We start from the raw sequence: 23391 nt of genomic DNA, 5'->3' as shown, positions 1-23391 counted from the left end.
AGATTCCACATATAAATGAAATGATATGGTATTTGTCTTTGACTTATTTCACTTAGCATTGCACCCTCTAGGTCCATTCATGTTGTCATAAATGGCAAGACCTCATTCTTTTTTATGGCTAACTAATATTCTGTTTTATGTGTGCATGTGTATACAAGATCTTCTTTATTTATCTACAGATGGACACTTAGGTTGGTTCCATATCTTGGCTATTGTAAATAATGCTGCAATAAACATAGGGGTATAAATCAGTGTATTCATATACTTTGGGTAAATACTCAGTAGTGGAATTATTGGATAATATGATATTTTTAAGTTTTTGATGAACCTCAGTGGCTGTACCAATTTACATTCCCACAAATGGCACATGAGGGTTCCCCTTTCTCCACATTCTTACCAACACCTGTCATTTTTTTGACACTAGCCATTCTGACTGGTTGTGAAGTGAGATCTCAGTGTGGCTTTGATTTTCTTTTCCCTGATGATCAGTGATGTTGAGCATATCTTGTCTGATTTCTATAGCTAAGACTTCAAGTACTATGTTAAATAAAAAATTGTAAGTCCTTCTTTAGTTAAGATAGGAAAATTTCCATCCACTAATAGCAATATAAAAATTACAAAAGAAGCCATTTCATTTTTCCTATTTCTTCCCAGCTTTTCACAAAAACAAAAACAAAAAGTTATTGACCAAAATTATGACATTTCCAAACTTTTTAAATTTGTTTTTCTCTCACCCTTCACACCTCCAGTTGACTTAACCTTTCCTTTATATTGAACTCAGAGAGAACACAGACAAAAGAGGAGACAGCCCTTTGAGTCTACCATTTTCCAATATTTTCCTACTCCTAGGCATATAACATTCTCATAAACTCTCCTTTCTCCTCCCCCTGTATTAATACATCCCTGTATTAAAACTTGATAGAAAAGATCTGTTATTGCCTACTTTACTTTTACATGAAAATACATTCCAGATGGATCCAAGATTTAATTGTGAAAATGAAACCATGGAAATACTAGACAAAATATAAAAGGATATTTTTATAATCTTGTTTTCTAAACAGGACAAAAATTTAAAGATAGCAAAAGACTCCAAAAATTTTAATAGGTAAAAACTGAAAATTTATTTGGCAAAACAAACAAAAAACAAAAACAAGCTTAAAAACCTAAAAACAAACTAGCAAAAAAACATTGGCAATACAAATGATAAAAGAATAATTTCCAAAATATACAAACAGAATTTCATGATCAACAAGAAAAAGATGAGCCATGCAGCAAAAAAGCTGTCAAGAAAATGAACAATTAGGAAGAAATACAAATGATCAACATAAAAATATGCTTAATTTTACTAAAAATAAATACAAATTAAAACAGCAATGCATTGTTTTTGTTTAGGACATTGGCAAAGGTTTAGTAGCTTAACAATAACTTCTGTTGATAAAGGGATGGGTAAACAGACACTTTAATTCACTGTCAGCAGGAGTAAAAATTGCTATAAACTTTGGGAGAGTTATTTGAAAATACCAAATTTTAAACGTTTGAATCCTTTTACCCAGAGATTGTACTTCTAGTACGCTTGCCTACAAAAATACTTATTCCAAGTAATAAGGCTCAAATTTTTCCCAAATTTGAGAGAGACATAAACCTACATATTCAAGAAGCTAAGAAAACTCCAAATAGGATAAACCCAGGGAAATTCAAACAAAGACACATCATAATCAAACTCCTGAAAACTAAAAGACAAAAGAACCTTGAAATGAGCAAGAGAGAAATGACACCTTTCTAATTGGGCAAAATGTTTTTGAATGACATTGGATTTCTCAACAGAAACCATGGTGGCCAGAAAGATGTGACACAATATTTTCCAAGTACTAAAAGAAAAAAATATGTAAACTCAGAATTATTTTTTTAATGTTTATTTATTTTTGAGAGAGAGAGAGAGACAGAGCATGAGCGGGGCAAGGGCAGAGACAGAGAGGAAGACACAGAATCCAGAGCAGGCCTCAGGCTCCAGGCTCCAGGCTCCGAGCTGTCAGCACAGAGCCCAGTGCAGGGCTCAAACTCACAAACCGCAAGATCATGACCTGAGCTGAAGTTGGACACACAACTGACTGAACCACCTAGGTGCCCCAACTCAGAATTCTATATCCAAGGAAAATATCTTTCAGGAGTGAGGGGGAAATCAAGTCATTCTCAAATGCTCACCTTAAAAGAACAGAAAATTCACAAAGTAGAAAAAATAGTAATAAAAGGAATCTTGTAACATTAAGGAGAAAGAATAGTGAAAAGAGCAAAAATATAGGTGGACATAATGTACTCTCCTGATGCTCTCTGTTCTCAATGTATGTGAAGGAAATGTTTAAAAAAACAATATAGAGGATGGTAAAAGAATGCACAGTTTCTACACCTCCTTCAAATTGGTAAAATGTCAACTGTGATAATTTTACATATATAATGTAATACCTCAAACATGCACTAAAAACACTATAGATACATCAAAACTGAATTCAAAAGAATGTTCAAGTAACTGACTGGGTGGCAGGTAAAAGTAAATACATAAATGAGAAAGAGAAGCAATAATCAGAAAACAAAAAATAAATTTATGGATTTAAACCCAAACAGATCAATTATTACATTAAATGTAAATTGTTTAAGTAGAGGAATTAAAAAAGAGATTCACAGTGGATTAAAAAAAACATGATCCTATTCAGGTCCTAGGGCCATTTTTTAATTGAATTATTTGGGGTTTTTTTTATATTGAGTTATTTGAGTTCTTTATATATTTTGGAAATTAACCCCTTATCAATCATATCATTTGCAAATATCTTCTCCCATTCAGCACATTGCCTTTTCATTTTGTTGATCGTTTCACTGTACAGAAGTTTTTATTTTGGTGTGGTTCCATTTGTTTATTTTTGCTTTAGTTGCCCTTGCCTAAGGAACAGATCCAAAAAAATATTGCTCACATTGATGTCCAAGAGTTCACCGCCTATTTCTTCTAGGAGTTTTATGTCTTTAAGTCTTTAATCCATTTTAAGTTTATTTTTGTATATGGTGTAAGAAAGTGCTCCTGTTTCATTCTTTTGCATGTATGTAGCTGTTCAGTTTTCCCAAGACCATCTATTGAAGAGACTGTCTTTTCTTCCCCACTGTATATTCTTGCCTCCTTTGTCATAGATTAATTGACCACATAAGTATGGGTTTATTTTTTAATTCTCTACTTTGTTCCATTGATCTATTTTTGTGTCAGTACCATATTGTTTTGATGACTATAGCTTTGTAGTATAGTTTAAAATCAGGGCGCATGATACCTCCAGCTTTATTCTTTCTCAAGACTGCTTTGGCAATTTGGGGTCTTTTGTGGTTCCAAACAAATGGTCAACAGACACACAAAAAGATGCTCAACATCACTAATCATTAGGGAAATGCAAATCAAAACCACAATGAGATAACACCTCACACATGTCAGAATGGCTAGTATCAAAAAGACAAGAAATAACAAGTGTTGGCAAGGAAGTGGAGAAAAGGGAACCCTCATATGCCATCAATCACTGTGGAAAATAGTATGGAAGTTCCTCAAAAAATTAAAAAGGGGGGTCACCTGGGTGCCTCAGTCAGTTGAGCATCTGACTCTTGATTTTGGCCTCACATCATGATCTCATGGTTATAATATCAAGCCCCATGTGGGGCTCCATGCTGAGTGTGGAGCCTGCTTGAGATTCTCTCTCTCTCTCTCTCTCTCTCTCTCTCTCTCTCTCTCTCTCTCTCTCTCTCCCTCTCTCCCCCTTGCTCACTCTCTCTCAAAAAAAAATTAAACATAGGAATACCATACGACCCATAAGTCCACTTCTGGTTATTTATCCAAAGAAAACAAAAACACTAATTCGAAAAGATATATACACCACTATGTTCATTCACTGCAGCATTATTTACAATAGCCAAGATATGGGAGCAACCAAAGTGTCCATCAACAAATGAATGGATAAAGAAAATGTGGTATATACACTTTTACAGTGTGAATACAGTGAAATATTACTCAGCCATAAAAATAATAAAATCTTGCCATTCATGACAAGAATGGATCTAAAGGGTATTATGCTAAGTGAAATAAGTCAGAGAAAGACAAATACCACATGATTTCACATATACATGGAATCTCAAAAATAAAACAAATCAACAAACAAAGCAAAACAGAAGCAGATTCATAGATACAGAAAACAATCTGGTAGTTTCCAGAGGTGGGGAGAGGGATGGTTGAAATAGAGGAAAAAATTAAAAGGTACAAACTTTCAGTTATAAAATAAGACATGGAGATGCAATGTACAGCATAGGGAATATAATTAACAATATTGTAACAACTTTGTACATTGACAGATGGTAGCTAGATTTATCATGGTGATCACCTTGAAATCTATATAAATGTTAAAGCACTATGTTTTACACCTGAAACCAATATAATATTTTATGTTAACTACATTTCAATTAAAAAACTGATCCAATGATACACTGTCAACAAGAAATGCACTTCAAATATAATGATATAAGTAGGTTAGTAATTTAAAAGTGGAAAAAGATATACATAAATTTTTAAAAAGAAAAAGGCAAGAGTAGCTATATTAATATCAGATAAAATAAACTTCAGAACAAAGTAAATCAGTAGGGACAGAGTGGAATATTACATAATGATAAAAGGATCAATCCACAAAGAAGATACAGCAACCCTAAATGTGTGTGCACCAACCAACAGAACTACAAAATACATGAAGCAAAATGTGATAGAACTGAAAGAAGTAGAAAAATCCACATTTATAGTGGGAGACTTCAACACCTCATCTCAATAATTGATAAAGAACTATATTAAAAAATCAGCAGGGATATAGAAGTACTTAACAACACCATCAACAAACATATCCAGTCGACATTTATAGAGCACCTCTCACCCAATATCAGCAGAATACACATTCCTTTCAAGCTCTCGTGGAACATAAGCCAAATGACCATCCCCTCAATCATAAAACAAACCTCAGCAACTATAAAAGAATTGAAATCACAACTGTGTTCTCTAACCACAATGGAATCAATAACAAAAATAACAGGAAAATTCCTAAACACTTGGAAACTAAGCAATACACCACACCAATCAAAGAGGAAGTCTTAAGGCAAATCAATAGGGGCGCCTGGGTGGCGCAGTCGGTTAAGCGTCCGACTTCAGCCAGGTCACGATCTCGCGGTCTGTGAGTTCGAGCCCCGCGTCAGGCTCTGGGCTGATGGCTCAGAGCCTGGAGCCTGTTTCCGATTCTGTGTCTCCCTCTCTCTCTGCCCCTCCCCCGTTCATGCTCTGTCTCTCTCTGTCCCAAAAATAAATAAACGTTGAAAAAAAAAAATTTAAGGCAAATCAATAAATACACTGAATTTAATAAACGAAAATTCAATGTATCAAGATTTGTGGGATACAGCTAAAGCAGTGCTGAAAGGGAAATTTATAGCACTAACTGCTTATATTAGAGGAAAAATCTAAAAGTCAATAATTTAAGCTCCACCTCAAGACTAAAAAAAGAAGAGCAAAATAAAACCAAAGCAAGTATAAAGTATGAAATAATAAAGATAAAAGCAGAAATTGGTGAGATTTAAAACAGAAAAACCAATAGTGAAAATCAATGAAACAAAAAGTGGGTTCTTTGAAAATATCAATAAAATTAACAAATTTCTAGTAAGACTGACCAGAAAAAATACACAAATTAGCAATATCAGAAATAAAACAGAGGATATCACTACAGACCCTACTGACATCCAAAGGATACTAAGAGTATACTATGAGCTCTATACACATAAATTTGACAAATTAATTGAATCACAAACTACCACAATGCACACAATATGAAATACATCATTTGAATAGCTCCATAGCTTTAAAAAAATTTAATTTATGATTTTAAAATTCTCAAAAAAAGAAGTCTCTAGGCGCAGATTATTTCACTGGGGAATGAAACTAAGTGTTTAAAGAAAAGTTCACACTAATTCTACACCATCTCTTCCAGAAAATAGAAGAAGAGGGAACACTTCCCAACTCATATGAAAACACTTCTACCTTGATACCAAAACCATAAAAAGAAAGTACAGAAAAAGAAAGCTATATACTAATCTTCCCTCATAAAAGAGATGCAAAATCTTTGGTAAGATATTAGCAAACAGAATTTAGCAATATATAAAAAGTATTATTTACCATGACCAAGTGGGGTTTGTTCCAAGGATGCAAGGCTGGTTCAAAAAATCAATCCATGTAATCTACCATATTAACAGGCTAAGGAATCCACAAAAAAAATAAGAAAGCTCTTAGAGCTAATAAATGAGCTCAACGCTGTAACATACAAAATCAATATACAAAACTCAATTGTATTTCTATACACTTGCAAGGAACAATCTGAAAATAAAATTAAGAAAACAATTCCACTTATAATGGCATCAAAAGGAATAAAATAGTTAAAAATAAATTTAACAAAAGAAGTACAAGACTTGTACACTGAAAACCACAAAACATAATTAAGAAAAACTAAAGACTTAACCATATGTAAACACATCCCATGTTCATTGATTGAAATACTTAAAATTGTTAAGATGGCATGCCCCTCAAATTGATCTACAGAATCAATGAAATCGCTATCAACATCTGTGTAGAAAAGAGTTAACATAGCTGACCAGAGAGTGTTATCATCCAAAAATCCTGCTGGCAAGGTTGGCCCTTGGCTAGGATCTGGAAACTTGGATTTGGGAAGGGTTCCCACCACCCTAATGGATAAAAGTCACTGTACTTTAACTGTGCAAACAATATGGCTTACGTTGATCACCAGATTTCCTCCTGGGACTTTAGAGTTCCAGTAGGTACTAGCTAGAGGGTGCCTGCACCACCAACCTCCAGAAAAAATCCTTGGCACTGAGTGTCGAAAGAGAGTCACTCGTAAACATTTCACACATGCTGTCACAATTCCATACTGGGGAAATTTATGCTAAGTGAAAGAAGTCAGTCACAAAAGACCCACCTACTACATGATTCCATTTATATGCAATGTCCAAAACAGGCAAATCTATACAGAAAGTAAATTAGTGATTGCCTAAGCCTGGGTAAGTATAGATTTAGTGGAGGAGCACCTGGGTGGCTCAGTTGGTTAAGCCTCTGACCTTGGCTAAGGGCATGATCTCCCTGTTTGTGAGTTCAAGCCCTGCATCGGGCATTGTGCTGACAGCTCAGAGCCTGGAGCCTGCTTTGAATTCTGTGATTCTCTCTGTCCCTCCTCTGCTCACTTCCCTCTGTCTCTGTCCCTCCTCTGCTCATCCTCTGTCGATCCCAAAAATAAGTAAACATTAAAGAAAAAAAATTTTAAAGCATATGGTTAGGGGAGATGGGGTATGACTTTTTTTTTTGGTGATGAAAAAGTTCTCAAATTGATTATGGTGATGGTTCCACAACTCTGAATATACTAAGAATCATTGAGTTGTACACTTTAAATGGGTGAATTATGTGGTATGTGAGTTAGATTTCAATAAAGCTGTTTTAAAAATAACTAGCTAATAAAATATATTGATTCTTTCAAAAAAAATTCTGTTTAAGAGTAGCAAGGAAAGACTCAGTAGAACCAGTTAGGAACTTACTGCAACAAGCCAGGCAATTTGGACAAAGGTGGCTCAACATTCTTGGCCATGGCAATTCTTGAACAACTGTTACCACTAATTTTCGTTATTTTTTTTAACTGATATATAATTGGTAGATAACATATTAGCTTCAGGTGTACATACTGATTTTTTCAGTTATGTAAATATCCTTACGCATATCCTTAAGCATATACGAATCTAGTGCTATCCCTTGCAGGGTAAATGAAAATCAGTAAAACAGTCATTCTCCTCAAGCATTACCCCGTCTGGAAAGATAAAGCTCATGATGAAATACAATAGTCCCTGATTTCCTGGAACCTATAAAGAACTTTTTTGAAGGAGACGCATCAATAAATATACACAAAAAGTGAGGTTTTTAGGATGGAGAGTGATTCTATGAGGGCAGGATCACCAATTTCACCTTTAATTTGAGGAATGCCTTGGCAAAACGGGTTTCTCTAAGGGATGATCTCACAGTGTGGAAACACGTTTTCCAAGTTGCTGCGACCTCCTAGTGGCCACATGAACTCATTACCCCCATTTTACCCTCTTGACTTTAGAGTAACAGGCACGGTCTCAGCCTGACACCCCCATGGGGCAAGTACAAAACAAAGCGGAAGGAAAACTAGGCCAGTCTTCACCCCATTTTAACATTCTTCAAATCAACGAGAACCTTAAGAGAGTCTGGTGGTGGGGGGCGGGAGGGGGTGCCCACCAATGCCTCGAGAGAACCCGAAAAGCTTTATGCTTCCAGATCCCCTTCCTCTTCTCCAAGGGTCTTTGTTTAAAACGTTCATTCACTGACAGATACTATGGGGGGGGGGGGGGCTAGTAAAAACGTTGTTGCCAGTTAATGCTATATTTAAGTACTTTCCATCAGACATTGCAGACAAGTTTGTCGGTTTGACAAGAAAAAAAAATCCTATTCACAACCTAGCTCCCTCACCTAAATCTCCAGCTCGGACACAAAGTATGTTTATATATTTACACATATAAGGCAAAAGACCCGTTTAATGCCTAGAAAAACAAGTTTTACTTTTAACAAGCTATAGACGGGCTGGAACAAACGCTATGTATTGAAAAGGGACTTCCCAAGTAGTAGGAAACGGAAACAAAACAAAACACAAAACAAAACACGGATGGGGGCAAAAGGGACTAACCGCCTCAGAATAACTTCCTCAGAGCAATCGCCTCAGAGCAACCCCCTCCAGAAAAAGTCGCCTCAGAAAATGGATCGCGGAGACAGGCGGTCCGACCTCACCATTCTCACCAGCGCGGGGGGGGGGGGGGGGGTAACAGATCAGCACTTTGTTCAGACTTGAAACCACCAGATGGGGCCAAAAGATCAGAGGACGTACCCCCTTATACTTTTCTTTTCCTCAAGAAATCTCTCTTGGGCGTTTTCAGACCCTTCCAAGAAAGAAAAGGCGTACCACTCTGGGCGCGCACACACATACGCCCACCCAACCGTTAAATGATGTAATGGGTAGTGCCTCACCTAGCCTTACACCCAGCCAAATGGCTTCCCCCCATTGATCCAGCCCCCCGTTGAGATGAAATCGGGATTAAAATAGTACCCGTTTCTTAAGGCTGTGTGACAATTAGATGAGATGATGCGTGTAAAACACAGTACCGGGCAAATTTTCACGCCCCACTCCAGACCTGCAGAATTAAAACCTCTGGGACAGAGCCCAACTAGCTTCACAAGTCCTACAGGTGATTCTGAGCCGCACTAAAGTCTGAGAGTTACTTCTCTAAGAAGTATACTGCCCACTGAAATATTATTACAGATTCCCAGGACTCCGTGGCTTCTGAATTGTTTGCTACCTGAAATTCTAACACCATCATTTGTTCCCCGAGCCCAGCCGTGGGCTGTATTGCAGCGAATACAATGAGAGATGGGAAAAACTGGCTGCCTGCCCGGCTTTTGAAGCAGGTGATCCAGGAATAGAAAAAGTTAATTAACTCTACAAGGCCAGATCTAGTAAATGTCAGATGAATTATACAGACAAGAAGCAAATGTTCTAGGAAATCAGAGGAGGGAAATTTCCCAATTATAAGAGGGAGGAGCCTGACCAGAAATGGCAACTGTCAAGCCAAGCCCACCTTTCACAAATAGCTATTAAGTCATTATCTACAACAAGGCCACAGAACAGACCTTAGCTGCCTAATTAAGCCTCTGCCTAAAAGGAAACCCCAACATATCTAAGAACTTTCTTTTCTTTAACAGCTTCCCTCTGGAATAAAAAAAGAGAGAGAGAGAGAATATTTATAGCATTTTAAAGTCCTTTATTTTCTCCTTCCACTACTTCAATCACTCATAGGAAAGGCCAGGTATACCCAGTACAGATATAACATAAATACTTGACAGAAGTAATTATGCAGCACCGGTGCTGAGATGTTCAGAATAGCTATCTAATATTTCACTTTAGCATGGTTGTGAGAAGCTGCTGTAAATGACAGTGTGTATTCTCATGTCTGAAAAATAATTCAGGAGAACAGGAGTTACATTTATATTGCTCCACAATAAAGAATGTCTGTAAATCACTGGTATCACTGCACAGTTTCCAAATGGTCACAGTGCCATCTCATAAACTAAATTAGGTAGCCTAATCTGAGACTGGAAGATACTTAGTGAGGCTAACAGGCAGACGGTGATTTCATGAAGGCTAATAGTTCAGCTCATTTAAATTTCATTTTGCCATTATTCAGAACAGTGACAAACACAGGTCCCATTTTTACTGTCTTAATAGCTCTTTCAAAACAAATGTACACTGAAAGCATATTTAAAGTGTTGATTTCTACAATTATTCACAAGTTTGTGTGGAAGAGATGTTTGGTTAGAATAAACAAAGTTAGAAAATGGATGATGATGGTTTAAAAAAAAAAAGACAATCAAAGCTTCTATGTTTAACTTCTCTATGTTCGGCTCCTAAAGGCTGATCTAAGTGCATGCCTTGTACCTTACAAATATTCACACACTGACACACCATATTCCTTCTTCTGACTCTTTGAACAGCCCTTCTACCCCACCCATCTGTTGCCATCTCTAGTCAGTATACACTGGTCTGAGAATCTCAGGAGCTTAAGAGAAAGAAGAGGCAGAGGACATGCCATAACCTATGACTGAGCCTCCTTACATTTTTGTTGTTGGTTTCCCATCCAAATGCTGCTCTTGTTTGCTCCTGGGTAGCCTCCAGGATGACAGGATTGGGGCGCTGTGGGACAGGGCTCTAATCATCCATAATAGTTCTCTTTTTGTCATTCAGGAGATTTAGTAAGACATTTTCCAGGCCCAGATCACAGTTGTTCCCTTCTGGGCTGAGAGACATAGAGGTTTTTGGGGCGAGGGTTTTTTTGTTTTTTTAATCTTAGGGATATACATTCTTGTGCTTGGAGAATAAATACACAGTTTTATTCTTTGCTTCTTATTCCACAGACATGAGCCAGACACAGGAGCTCCAACTTTTTCTTTAATAATCAAAAGTCTTGACAAAAAAAATGATACAGGGAAAACAAGTCTTGTACTGTGGATTTAATTCATCACCACTGACTTACAAAGACTCCCTCCTTGACCAAAATGTATTTTTAATAAAAATTGTATATATTTAAAGTATACAACATGATGACTTTATATAGTCAGGCCCCTACGAAATTTCTTCTCAACTAGGCCTCAACCATAGCTGATAAGAACTGCAACTTTGGGTACAAACAGTATCATCCATTCCATACATTAAGAGACTTGAACAAACACTAACATAGTTTCTATCAGCTCAAGGCCATATCCCTAGGATGATGACCCCAGCATCCTTAAAAGACCTGCCTACGGAAGTTAAACACTGCCAGAAGAATTTACTGTTTGTTTCAGCCAAAACCTGATTATAGGCCCCTGACCTCCCTTTTCTTAGAGCATTTCTTTAGAAAACCTATCATTGTAAATCCTTTATCTGTTACTTTGAGATATATCTTCTACAACCCAGAAATATTTTTCTCAAGGACCTAGGAGCCATCCCTTTGAAAGGTAATTATCAAGAAAGATAGGACCCCTGTCTCCTAATCTCTGTGAAAGGATAGGAGCCTAACTTCGATAAGAACCAGTTAGCAAACACAGTTGCCCTAATCACATTGATCACCCCCCCACACACACACACACAGGCTTCCCTCAGCATTTTTTCCTTTAGCACACCCCAACATTTAAAAAGCCTTCTGCCTCTTGTTTCAGTGGAGTTGAGCTCTGTTCATTGGAAGATTCTATTCCTTACTGCAGTAGTCTGAATAAAATCTGTCTTGCCACTTTTAACAAATGTCCAGTTCTGTTTCTTTTTGATGTCATAAACTAACAAGATTGAAATTGTACATCAGGGTTAGGCAAGACATGCAGTCTTGGGGGTAACAAGAAGAAATTGAAGTAGAATCAAGAATACAAAACTCTATTATTTAGGGGATCATCTCGACTTATAATTAGTTCAGATGCATTTATTCACATGTATGAGATTAAAGTGAAAACATATGGAGGAAGGAGAGGAAAAAAGATGAGACTTGGGCACAGTGTGACCCATTTGGTTATGGACTAATGTTGTGAAACTGAGGCTAACCTAAAGGCACCTCAAAGTCCAATGGATAATCCTTTAAAGAATATGGTAGCCAGAAATCCAGCATGGGCCATATAATGAAAAAGAGTAAGTGGGGCTCAGGTCCTTTCATAACTTAAAAAGTCTGTGCAAGGCTGACCCTGTCCTAAGTAGACTAGCCTTTTTTTCTTAGAAAATTATGTCTCATGATGAAGGTTAGAGTTTGCTAGACATGCATAATCCTAAGAATAAAGCTCCCATTTTTGTGCTGTCACTGTTCTCCATAGAAACAGTGATGTCATTAAGTAGGAGTTCTGGGGCCAGCTGGTGGGGAAGGCTTTAGGAGAGTATGGAGGGTTGAGGAAAGAAGCAACATCCTGTATCAGACTAGAAGGGTCATCACAGCATCCAAATTAACAAGAAAAAAATCATCCCAAGGTCCTGTGAAACAGCCTACTCTGATACTACCAAGGTAGGGGCATTTTCTAACTTCTCCTTGTTTTAATATAATTTATTGTCAAATTGGCTAACATACAGTGTATACAGTGTGCTCTTGGCTTTTGGGGTAGATTCTTGTGGTTCATCGCTTACATACAACACCTAGCACTCATCCCAACAAGTGCCATCCTCAATGCCCATAACCCATTTTTCCCTCTGACTTCTTTTTGACTAGCTAAGGGGGTGTCTTCGTGGTGAGGTGAAATCACAGAAGCTATTAAGGCAGCCTCCAACTTTCTATTTTCATATTTTTATTCAGGATATCCGGAAAGGACTTCAACATTTTTTGTTTCTACATAAATCCAAAGATCTCTTGCTACATAACTCTGAATCTCTAGTGGGAAACCCAAAGAGAAATAAGCTAAGATGTGAAAATTAATAGTTGTTTATTCATTAAGGCTGGTGGCAATTCTCTATGTGAAAAATACAGACCCCCACCAAACGGATAACTAATATGATTAGATTGTTCTGGAAACAAGAAGAGGAAAGAGAATGGAAGTCTCAAGGGATTGTGAGCTGGACAAAATGTGAAATAAATATGTGTGCCTTCCTAGAGAGAACAGAAAAGGGTTGTTGTACAGCAGACAGCCTGATGTGCTTTTGATGTGAAGGGCTACTGAGTTTGCCATATTGCCACACCTTTGCTGAGGTTGCTAGTCTCAGGCATTGTGACCCAACCAATTATGTTGTCACACTCCCGGGTCAAAGGCAGCAGGGAAAAGCCTGGCCCATCAGTCTCATCCAACAGCTGACTGGGGTGGCAGCCAGCCGCAAGTGCCCAAGAACTTGGCACTGCCCACTTCCATCTAAAGGGGCACATCTCCCTTCTGGGTGGCACAATTTCAGCGAAAAGCCTAAAATAACTTCATTATCAAGGTAATGAGTTCACAAATTTTATTTTTTTACAATTCTTTTGGATTTGGACTAAGGCTATATCCAAATCATATGAGGGACCTCTATGACTTTCCTTCTTTTTTCCTATGCTAGTGATCTCTAGTTTTTTTAAAAAAGAAACTCCCTCTTATGAGTGGGTATGGGAAGCCCTTTCCTAAAACTTTTTCAGGGGTGTGTAGACATTCTTGAAGTGAGAGCCCGAAAAGATCTGGGGGCAGGCAGTTGGGAATGGCAAAGGGTAGAAATGCAGTATCCTGTGAAAAGATAACCATCAGAGGATAGCTGTTATAAAAATGTTGAGAGAGGGAGAGGGAAGGAAGGAGGAAAGATGAGGGCAAGGGAGGGAGGGAAGAAGGAGAGAGGAGGGCAGGGGAGAGAGGGGAGGGAGGGAAGAGAGGGGATGGCAGGGGAGGGAGGGAGGGAAGGAGAGAGGAGAGGAGGGAAGGAGAGAGGAAGGGAGGGGAGGGAAGGACAAAGGAGGGGAGGGAAGGAGAGAGGAGGGGAGGGAAGGGAGGGGAAGGAAGGAGGAGAGAGGAGGGCAGGGGGGAGGGAGGGAAGGATGGAGAGAGAGAGGAAGATAAGTAGGGAAGGAGGGAGAGAAAGGAAGAAGGGAGGGGGGAAGAAGAGTAAAGAGAGGGAGGGGAGGGAGGTAGAGGTTAAAAGGGTCTAAGTTTTTAAGGGAGTTGGGGAAAAGGAATTCAACTGCCCTCTAATAACTTGGCAAAAAGGCTTCTCCTGTTACATTTTAAAAAGAAATCAAATTCAAGCTCCAGAAACCAAAACAATTCTACTGAGCTCTTAACGTGTCTTCCTGAACATAGATCTGAGGTCTTACATAGCAAAAATCAATCAGTGGTCTCTGCCATTTCCTTTTTACTTTTAGTTCCAGGCCAGGGTGGGAGGTGGTGGGGGGTGGGGGGTTGGAAGAAGTTGGCAGAGATTCTTTTTTCTTTCAAAAATAAAATTAAACTTGGTCTATGGGATCAGGGTCTGGTCTTCCCTCAGACATCTGTCTTTTGGTTATATTTACAGCTATTAGGCAGTTTTCTCAGCATTCATAAACTTGTTTTATGTTGGAATCTTCTATGTTGTTTTGATTAAAAGGGCTATTTATTTACTCTACTGGTGTTGACTCTAGTCTTTTCCAATGGCCCTATGTAACAAGTATTACAGCTATTTACCTAATTTCATTTTCTTTGATGTAATGAGAAAGACTCTGGTTGAACTGGAGTTAGCTAAAATTCAGTTAAATAGGATGAGATGAGCTTTGTTCTTTGAGGTAACCTAGAGTGGGTAAACAGAAGTGGAGACACATGAGATCTAGTAGAGTTGGGTAGAAGTAAATCATTGAATTTAATTCCTACAGTCCCTAGACCTCCTTTAAATTTGCTTCTCAGCCTGCCATTTTTCCTGACTTGTTTCTCACAAATTAATATGATACTCCCATGATTCCAAATACTTGATGTGGGAAGTCTAAATTAAAGGAGACTATGGACTGTGCTAAATGATCCTGATTATCAGGTTCAAACATTTCATAGTTCCTTCCCCCATTGTTCACCCTTCCAGTTCCTAGTCTAAACCTAATTGAAACATACAGATGGGTTTCAGGAAGCCCTTCAGAGATTCTTACCCAAACTCAGCCAGTTTCTAAAAGCATATATATAGTTATATAGTTATATAGCTTAGATAGTTATATAGTTATATATGGCTTTTAGAAACTGGCTGAGCACATATATATATATATATAGTTATATAGTTATATAGTTATATAGCTATATAGTTATATAGTTATATATTCAGATTTCTTTCCTTTCTCTTTATAGATGTCTGATGATATTGACTGGTTACATAGCCACAGGGGCGTGTGCAAGGTTGATCTCTACAGCCCAAAAGGACAGCAAGATCAGGACCGGAAAGTCGTAAGTATAAAATTACCCCTACCAAGGAGTGGAAAGGATCAGTGTAGGAATATAGATATATTGGAGCCCAGGATAGACTAATGGAGAGTGATACTGTGATGTCTCCAAGCAACCAAGCTCAATGACACAAGGACAAAGGGAGAGTCAGGACCAGGAGTGATGTAAAGGACCTGGGGCAGGAAGATTAGGGGGGAGTCTGAGGGGGAGGGAGAAGTGATGGTTGCCTAGTTACCAGCCCTTATTACCTAACACTTCTGAAGTCACAATGTCATCTAGCTACCAGTCAGTTACACTAAAGTGGGACTCCCTCAGGAGGGCAAAATACTTCATGCTCTGTTTCCCAAACTTCAAGTGATTTGCATAGTACTTCACATTTTTTTTATCTTGTTCCAGCACCACTCATACTATTATTTACTTAATACATATTTCTGCTATGTTTTTAAAAATGAATTTAAAATTCAAATACATTTAAAAATTACCATCACCCTAAGCATTATTGTCTGTAATACCACAGGTTTGATGTTTTAGTATGTATTTCCAAATAAACAACAGCAAGTACACCTATTACATACAAACATCTATTTACGTATCACCTAAAATATTCTCTATCATCAGTAGTAAAAATGCCACATTTGGGGAACACTATAGCAGAAAGTGCTGTAAACTGGGAATCAATTAGAATCAACTTCTAATGAAAGTTCCACCTTTGAGTTTGTGTCGGTTGGGCAAGCCACCTCTCTTCTCAGTTTTCTTAATAAATGTGGATATTATATTTTGGGCTTCTGTCTGACAGGTAGGTATTCTCATTTATGAACTACAGGAATGCTTAGATTCTGTCTGCCTAATAATAATCATATTAACATCTATTGAGTACTTAACTGTGTACCGGCACTCTGCTAAAAGCTTTACATTCAGTATCTTAATTAGTCCTCACAAGAATCCTATAAGGTAAGTGCTATTGTCATCTCTCAGAAACAAATTACAGTCTTTAGAGTTTTTCTAAATTCACCCTCCTAATTTGATACAGATATGCTTTGTCGATGTGTCTACCTTGAATGTGGAAGGTAAAGATTCTAAGGTGGGTATTCTCTGCTCCCCTCCCTTGGAATGGGTGGGAAACTGCTGAGTGGGTTTTATCAGCCATGGCATGAGAAAAGTGAGAGGCTGTAGCAGAGTGTGGAAAGGTGGAGGAGATTCAAATGGAAGGTCATTGTTCTTGTGAGCCCAGGATCCCTGGTTCAGAATTTACTGTCACTCTAGATACCAAATCTCGTTTTAGAAGACACTTAAGTTGTTGGTAGGGCTGAAAGAATTAACACATGGAAAATACCATGTCAGAGAAGCGAAATTAAAAAAAAAAAAAACCTGTCCAAAAGTTTGATGATTAACAGAATATGATTCCTGAGACTGACAGCTTTGTGAATACCTTCTGTGGGGCTTGGGAAAGAGGAGTAGTAATTTGTGGAGGGAACTTTATCATTCTTCAAAGACTAGAGAGCACTACAGTCCTACCTCTCCTTCAGAAAGAAAAGCATAATAGGAGACATAACATTCATACTTTGAAGTGGTAGCCTAGGAGGGCAGCCTAGAGAAGTCTCAAAAACCAACTGTTCATAAAAATCTTATCCCTTAATTCCATAGGATACTGCTGGTTCCAGTTCAGAAGGTGACTTAAACCTGGGGAATCTAGAAGAAAAAGAGATTATTGTCATCAAGGATACTGAGAAGCAAGACCAGTCTAAGGTATACTTAGTCTCTGAGCTCACCCTTTCTAATTCTTAGACCTGAATGCTGAGTCTGAGGACTCTGGTTCACAGATAGTAAGAGAATTATTGTCAAACATGCCCATAAATTTGAATAGTATGACATTCTAGAGAACACAGTCCTAAGTTCAGAGTAACGGTAAGTTCAATGCTCAGGTATCTAACAATGGCACTAATCACAAAGGCTCATAATGCCCTTTCCTGATTTCAGGTACGTACTCCAAACATAACTTTGCTATTCTTATCCTAATTAGGACGTGGGCTTATAAGCAAGATCCTTTGCATTATTGTTTGCTGGCTTGTAATAGACTTGTGTGCCCCACATTGCCCAAAGACCAAGAAGGAAGAATGAGGATATGGAGCAGAGAGAATCCACAACAGCCAAGAACTGTAGTTGCCTGGTTCCTACCCTGTTGTCCAAGAGATTACCTAGGCTATTGGATAGCATAAAGTTAGAAACAATTAGAATTGTATGCCCCTGTCACATATAGAATCCTTTTGTTTTTGTGTAAGGATTATATCTGTTGGGCCTCTGGTTTGGGGTAGGCATTAGAGTACATGACAAGTCATCCCCACAGTCCTACAAGCTCAGAGCGGCTGGTATTGGCACAGGATATTTGGCTTTAGTGCAAAACAGTCAAATATTTCTTGTTCTATGTTCCTAGGCTCATGTTATAATGAGAAACATCATTTCTGGCCCCAGGCACCTTTTGAATGATGAGTGTAACCCCTAAGGAAGGAAAAGCCAGTTGCAAAATATTCTCTAAATAGTTTTGAGTTCAGTTGGGGGTGGCCAACTCAATTTTGGAGCCTCAAGAAAGGGATAAATTATACCTGGTGTTTATTTTTAAAAGAGCAGCCCATATTTCCTACACACAAGGCAGATACCCTTGATTGTATCAAGCCCATTTGCAAAAAGTTGAACTTATCATGACCTCACGTTTCCAGGAATTCCATGAAAAGACAGATGAAGCAATCAAAGGGGCAAAGAGGGCCATGGCACTTAGCACTGAGTAGAAAAAGTATATAATACATATACACATACACAGACATGGGCATACACAGTCACAAGCATATAAATCTACACAAAGTGACATATACATTGATACATACATCTATATACATTAACAAAAATGAATTTATACAAGCAATGACATACTCATGCCTGGCTACCTGTGACATTGACAAACACACATAAGCACTAATCTAACAAATTTATGCATTTGACCTATTCATAAACAGTGACTTACACACATACACAAAAATATACAGTCATACAGAGTCAGATACCTTGACACGCCCACATGTGACACACATAAACATCCACATATATATATATCCATGCACACTATGCATAAACATATACTCACACACATTAACACCCATAACCCTTGATCAAAACATTGGTGACCATACAGACTCAGGTATAAGCATACACACCTATAAATATACTTCATGTTGATACACACCCATACAAACTTAAACAAAATGATACATAGTCACTAACTCTCTTTGAATGCATTGATACACACATCCATACAAATGCAATAACATCCCCACTCATGTATTCACACACAAACGCAAATGCAAGGGTGTGTATACTAATACACACTCTCACGCACTGACCTAGCATATAAATAGAGCATAAGTGATACCCAATTTATTGACAGACTACATAGTCATTATTCAATCACCTATTTCCACACAGTCATATTTTAACATACACATCTATTAATATAGTATGCATTAATTATACATGGATATATTAATGAGTGTGTATGTTACTATGTGAATGTATGCAGCAATATACACAAATGCATTTATGGCTGCATGATATATGCTACTGGATTTATATCATAAATATATGCATATCATTCAAATTGGCACTTGCTTATTTACATATTCTCAGATACACTGACATACACACTCTCATGTTTACATTCCCACACATGTACAACATATACACAGTAACATGCACATGTGGCAGTGGGTATCGATGTCAACATATTACACATCCTTATACCTACTCAAACATGTACACTGACATACACATATACACACACATATACACACGCACATCTTCACACACAATACAGTCTGACACATTCTCACATCTATTGAGATGTTCACACTTATGAATTGCTATATTAATATGCATATGCACACAATGGATACATGGATACATTTTTGACACATATTGAGATAAGCACACATACACAGATGAAATTGGCAAATATATTGCTAACACTCAGGTGTAGTTAAGTGTACCAATGTATATACTCTGATCTTTTGTGGCTGCCACTTGTGTTTGAACATGTATTAATGGTTATAATTGTATGTTAAGTTCCCATACAAATTCTGAAAGCCAAATCCCTAATCTGTGTGGTTTAGAAGATATATCTTCTAAATAAAATGAGCGAAAGAAGTACCCTACCCAAACTCTTATGGATAGGTGTTCTTCCTTTTTTAGATGGAGGGATCTGTGTGTCTTTTCAAACAAGCTCCCTCTGATCCCATAAGTGTCCTCAATTGGCTTCTGAATGACCTCCAGAAGTATGCCTTGGGCTTCCAGCATGCACTGAGCCCCTCAGTCTCTAGCTGTAAACACAAAGTAGGAGACACAGAAGACAAAAATCACAAATTACCCTCTGAGAACTGCTACAGCATCTATGCCGACCAACTAAACATAGATTATTTGGCCAACGGACCTCAACGGCTATGTCTAGAAACTACAGCAGCCAAAAACACCAACAATAACCAGAGTCCTTCCACTCCTCCAGCCAAATCTCCTAGCAATCAGAGGGCAGTTATTTCCCCTGATGGCGAATATTCTATGGATGACCTTTCCTTCTATGTCAACCGACTATCTTCTCTGGTAATCCAGATGGCTCGTAAGGAAATCAAGGAGAAGTTGGAAGGTGGAAGCAAGTGCCTTCATCATTCTATCTATTCATCCCCTGGGGAAAAGGGGAAAAACAGCCCTCAAAGTGCTGTGAGGAAGATTGCTTCTGAAATGGCCCCTGATGCTGTGGAACTGACTTCTGAAGAAATGCGGGGCACTGGGGAGGAGTGCAGGGAAGGTGGCCGGAAAACCTTTCTGTATAGTGAATTGTCCAACAAGAACAAGGGTGGTGACAAACAGATGTGTCAAAGAGACAGCAAAGAATTTGCAGATTCTATCAGCAAAGGGCTCATGGTTTATGCAAATCAGGTGGCATCTGACATGATCGTCTCTGTTATGAAGACCTTGAAAATACATAGCTCTGGGAAGCAAGTTCCAGCCTGTGTGGTCCTGAAGAGGGTGTTGTTAAAACACACCAAGGAAATTGTGTCTGATTTGATTGATTCCTGCATGAAGAACCTGCATAATATCACTGGGGTCCTGATGACTGACTCAGACTTTGTCTCAGCGGTCAAGAGGAATCTGTTCAACCACGGAAAACAAAATGCTGCAGATATCATGGAAGCCATGCTGAAGCGTCTGGTCAGTGCTCTTCTTGGGGAGAAGAAGGAGACTAAATCACAGAGTCTGTCGTATGCATCCTTGAAAGCTGGGTCCCATGATACCAAATGCAAAAACCAAAGTCTTGAATTCTCAGCTATGAAAGCTGAGATGAAGGGGAAGGACAAAGGCAAGATGAAACCAGAGCAGTGCAAGTCATTGACCAGTGCCGAGAAAGTCGGTGAACACATCCTCAAGGAGGGCCTGACCATGTGGAACCAAAAGCAAGGAAACCAAGGCAAGATGCCTGGCAAAGCATGTGCCAATATGGAGGAAAAGAGAGAAAAGATCAGCCCTTCCACAGATTCGCTGGCAAAGGACTTGATTGTGTCTGCCCTTATGTTGATCCAGTACCATCTGACCCAGCAGGCCAAAGGCAAAGATGCATTAGAAGACGAGTGTCCCAGTTCCACCATGGGCTATATGACTCAGAATGCCCAATATGAAAAGTGTGCAAGTGGCCAAAGTGCCAAGGCACTTTCAATGAAAAGTCTAGAATCTCATGAAGCTCCTGGACCATCCACCTCTCTAAAGGAAAATCAACAGCTGGACTCCCAGAAGCTCGATATGTCAAACATTGTTCTAACGCTGATCCAGAAACTGCTTAGTGAGAGCCCCTTCAACTGTGATGACCCATGTGAAGGTGAGAACAAGCATTCTGAGCCCAGAACAAGCAAAGCCGTTTCCATGTCCAAGAGACCTGACAGACGGGAAGAAAAATACCAGGACAATCAAGAACTTGACTCTACCACTGGCATGAAGCAAGTGAACCACCAATTTATAGATCAACTGGTAGAATCTGTGATGAAGTTGTGCCTTATCATGGCTAAGTATAGTAATAACAGGGCAGCCCTTGCTGAGTTGGAAGAACAAGCAGCCTTGGCAAACAACCCCAATTACCAGGTTGGTGGCTCCAGATATAGTCATGATGGTGCAATGCCACAGACCCATCAACACTCAACTGGGCCTGAAGTCATAGTTAATAATCAGTGCTCAACCAGTAACTTGCAGAAACAGCTCCAGGCTGTCCTGCAGTGGATCGCAGCCTCCCAATTTAACGTGCCCATGTTGTACTTCATGGGAGATGATGATGGACAACTGGAGAAGGTAAGCAATGCAACAGACACAAGAAGAAAAGAGGGTTGGGATTGGCAGGGGCAGGGAGGCAGCATTGTACTTAGAACCCAAGAGCAGCCCAATTTTTTTCCAAGCCTGTTCTTTACTGTGCACTTCATGAATTACTTTCATTTTGTAAAAAGACAGAAGTGGTGAATCATTAAGTGGGGCTCTGGATATCTCAAGGCCTGTGCACTTCTACCAAGAGGAGGAGAGTAAAATTAGCTCATTTTATCAGTGATCCTTTCAACAAATTATTTGGTAACACATCAGGGAACAATTTTTGAGTCATGTTTTGAGTTTGAAGGCCCTCAAAGGATTAGAGACAGAAAAAAAAAAGAAAAAGGGAGCTACGGAGCTCCTTCCCAAACTCACAGGTCCTGCATTTGTCCCAAGAGTACTTGCCTCCTTAAATTTTTTGCCCTAGGCACCTCACTTACTTCATCCTAGTCTTGGTCTTGCCTTCCAGTCTCACAGAAGCCAGCATTCATACACATACTGTTTCTCTCTCTCCTCTCTCTCTCTCTCTCTCTCTCACACACACACACACACATCTCACAGCTGTGTTTCCTACATTAGATGGGCTCAAGAGAAATAAAACACTGAACCAAAATTATTTTCAGTCCAAGACCAGGAGATTGTCTCTACTTCCAATCACATACTTTTTCAGGGAAGCTGGGGAATGGACCCCTAACACTGACCTAGCAATCATCACAGACTAATTGAAGGATCTAGCACCTATCAGAAGTATTTGGTGAACACAATTGATTCCAGAGTTTGTTTTCTGAAGCTCAAAAAGAAATTCCTGTGGCATTTTGATCTATGTCATTAGAGGAGGGCTGAGGTAAAAGGAAAGCCATGTCCGAAGCCTCCAGTCCTGCATCTGTGTCAGACTTTAATCCTAGAATCATGGCTCACTTTATCCATCTAGGTCCCTTCTCCAAAAGCATCACGTGACTCAAGCTACCTCTGCTCTCTCCACAGCTTCCCGAAGTTTCAGCTAAGGCAGCAGAGAAGGGGTACAGTGTAGGAGATCTTCTTCACGAGGTCATGAAGTTTGCCAAGGAACGACAACTGGATGAAGCCGTGGGAAACATGGCTAAGAAACAACTGCTAGACTGGTTGCTCACTAACCTGTGAGCTAACAACTCCTTTGACTCCTCTCCTTTACTCCCCTAGCAGCATTCCATCCCAGCCTGAACATCCCCACCATCAGGCCAGTGAACTGCACACCACATGATTGTATTTCCTAATACATATGAGCAGTTGGACTGTGCAAATACAGGGTGTCCAAAAGCTGGGCAATAACATGAATAAAAAAAATTAAAAAAAAAAAGTGTAATTGTTTTCTTGATCAGATAGACCTGATGCAAGGTAGGAGAATGGGTTTAATTCCAAGGACCTGGTGATACAGTGTTGGACATGTGTCCAGATCTCACCCTGGCTTCTTTTCTGAGCACCCAAGACACAGGGCTATAACATAT

General features: G+C 38.9%; 1 protein-coding gene across 2 annotated transcripts; it reads left to right on the top strand.

The window, feature by feature from the left end:
• The first annotated feature begins 12551 nt into the window (after positions 1-12551).
• AKAP4 (A-kinase anchoring protein 4) lies at positions 12552-23236 on the top strand. Of its 2 annotated transcripts, none has more exons than XM_043570339.1 (6): positions 12552-12687; positions 15431-15526; positions 16554-16604; positions 17168-17269; positions 19760-21898; positions 22892-23236. In XM_043570339.1, the coding sequence occupies exons 2-6, from the start codon at positions 15431-15433 to the stop codon at positions 23045-23047; spliced, it is 2544 nt and encodes an 847-aa protein (XP_043426274.1). In that variant the 5' UTR covers positions 12552-12687; the 3' UTR covers positions 23048-23236. The 2 variants fall into 2 exon arrangements, with proteins under 2 accessions (XP_043426274.1, XP_043426273.1); XM_043570338.1 differs by lacking the exon at positions 12552-12687 and adding an exon at positions 13442-13589.
• Positions 23237-23391: the final 155 nt, after the last annotated feature.

Source organism: Prionailurus bengalensis, chromosome X, assembly GCF_016509475.1.
Source record: "Prionailurus bengalensis isolate Pbe53 chromosome X, Fcat_Pben_1.1_paternal_pri, whole genome shotgun sequence".
Lineage (NCBI taxonomy): Eukaryota > Metazoa > Chordata > Mammalia > Carnivora > Felidae > Prionailurus > Prionailurus bengalensis.
The sequence above is the reverse complement of the archived record's forward strand: the minus strand, read 5'-3'. Positions and strand labels throughout refer to the sequence as shown.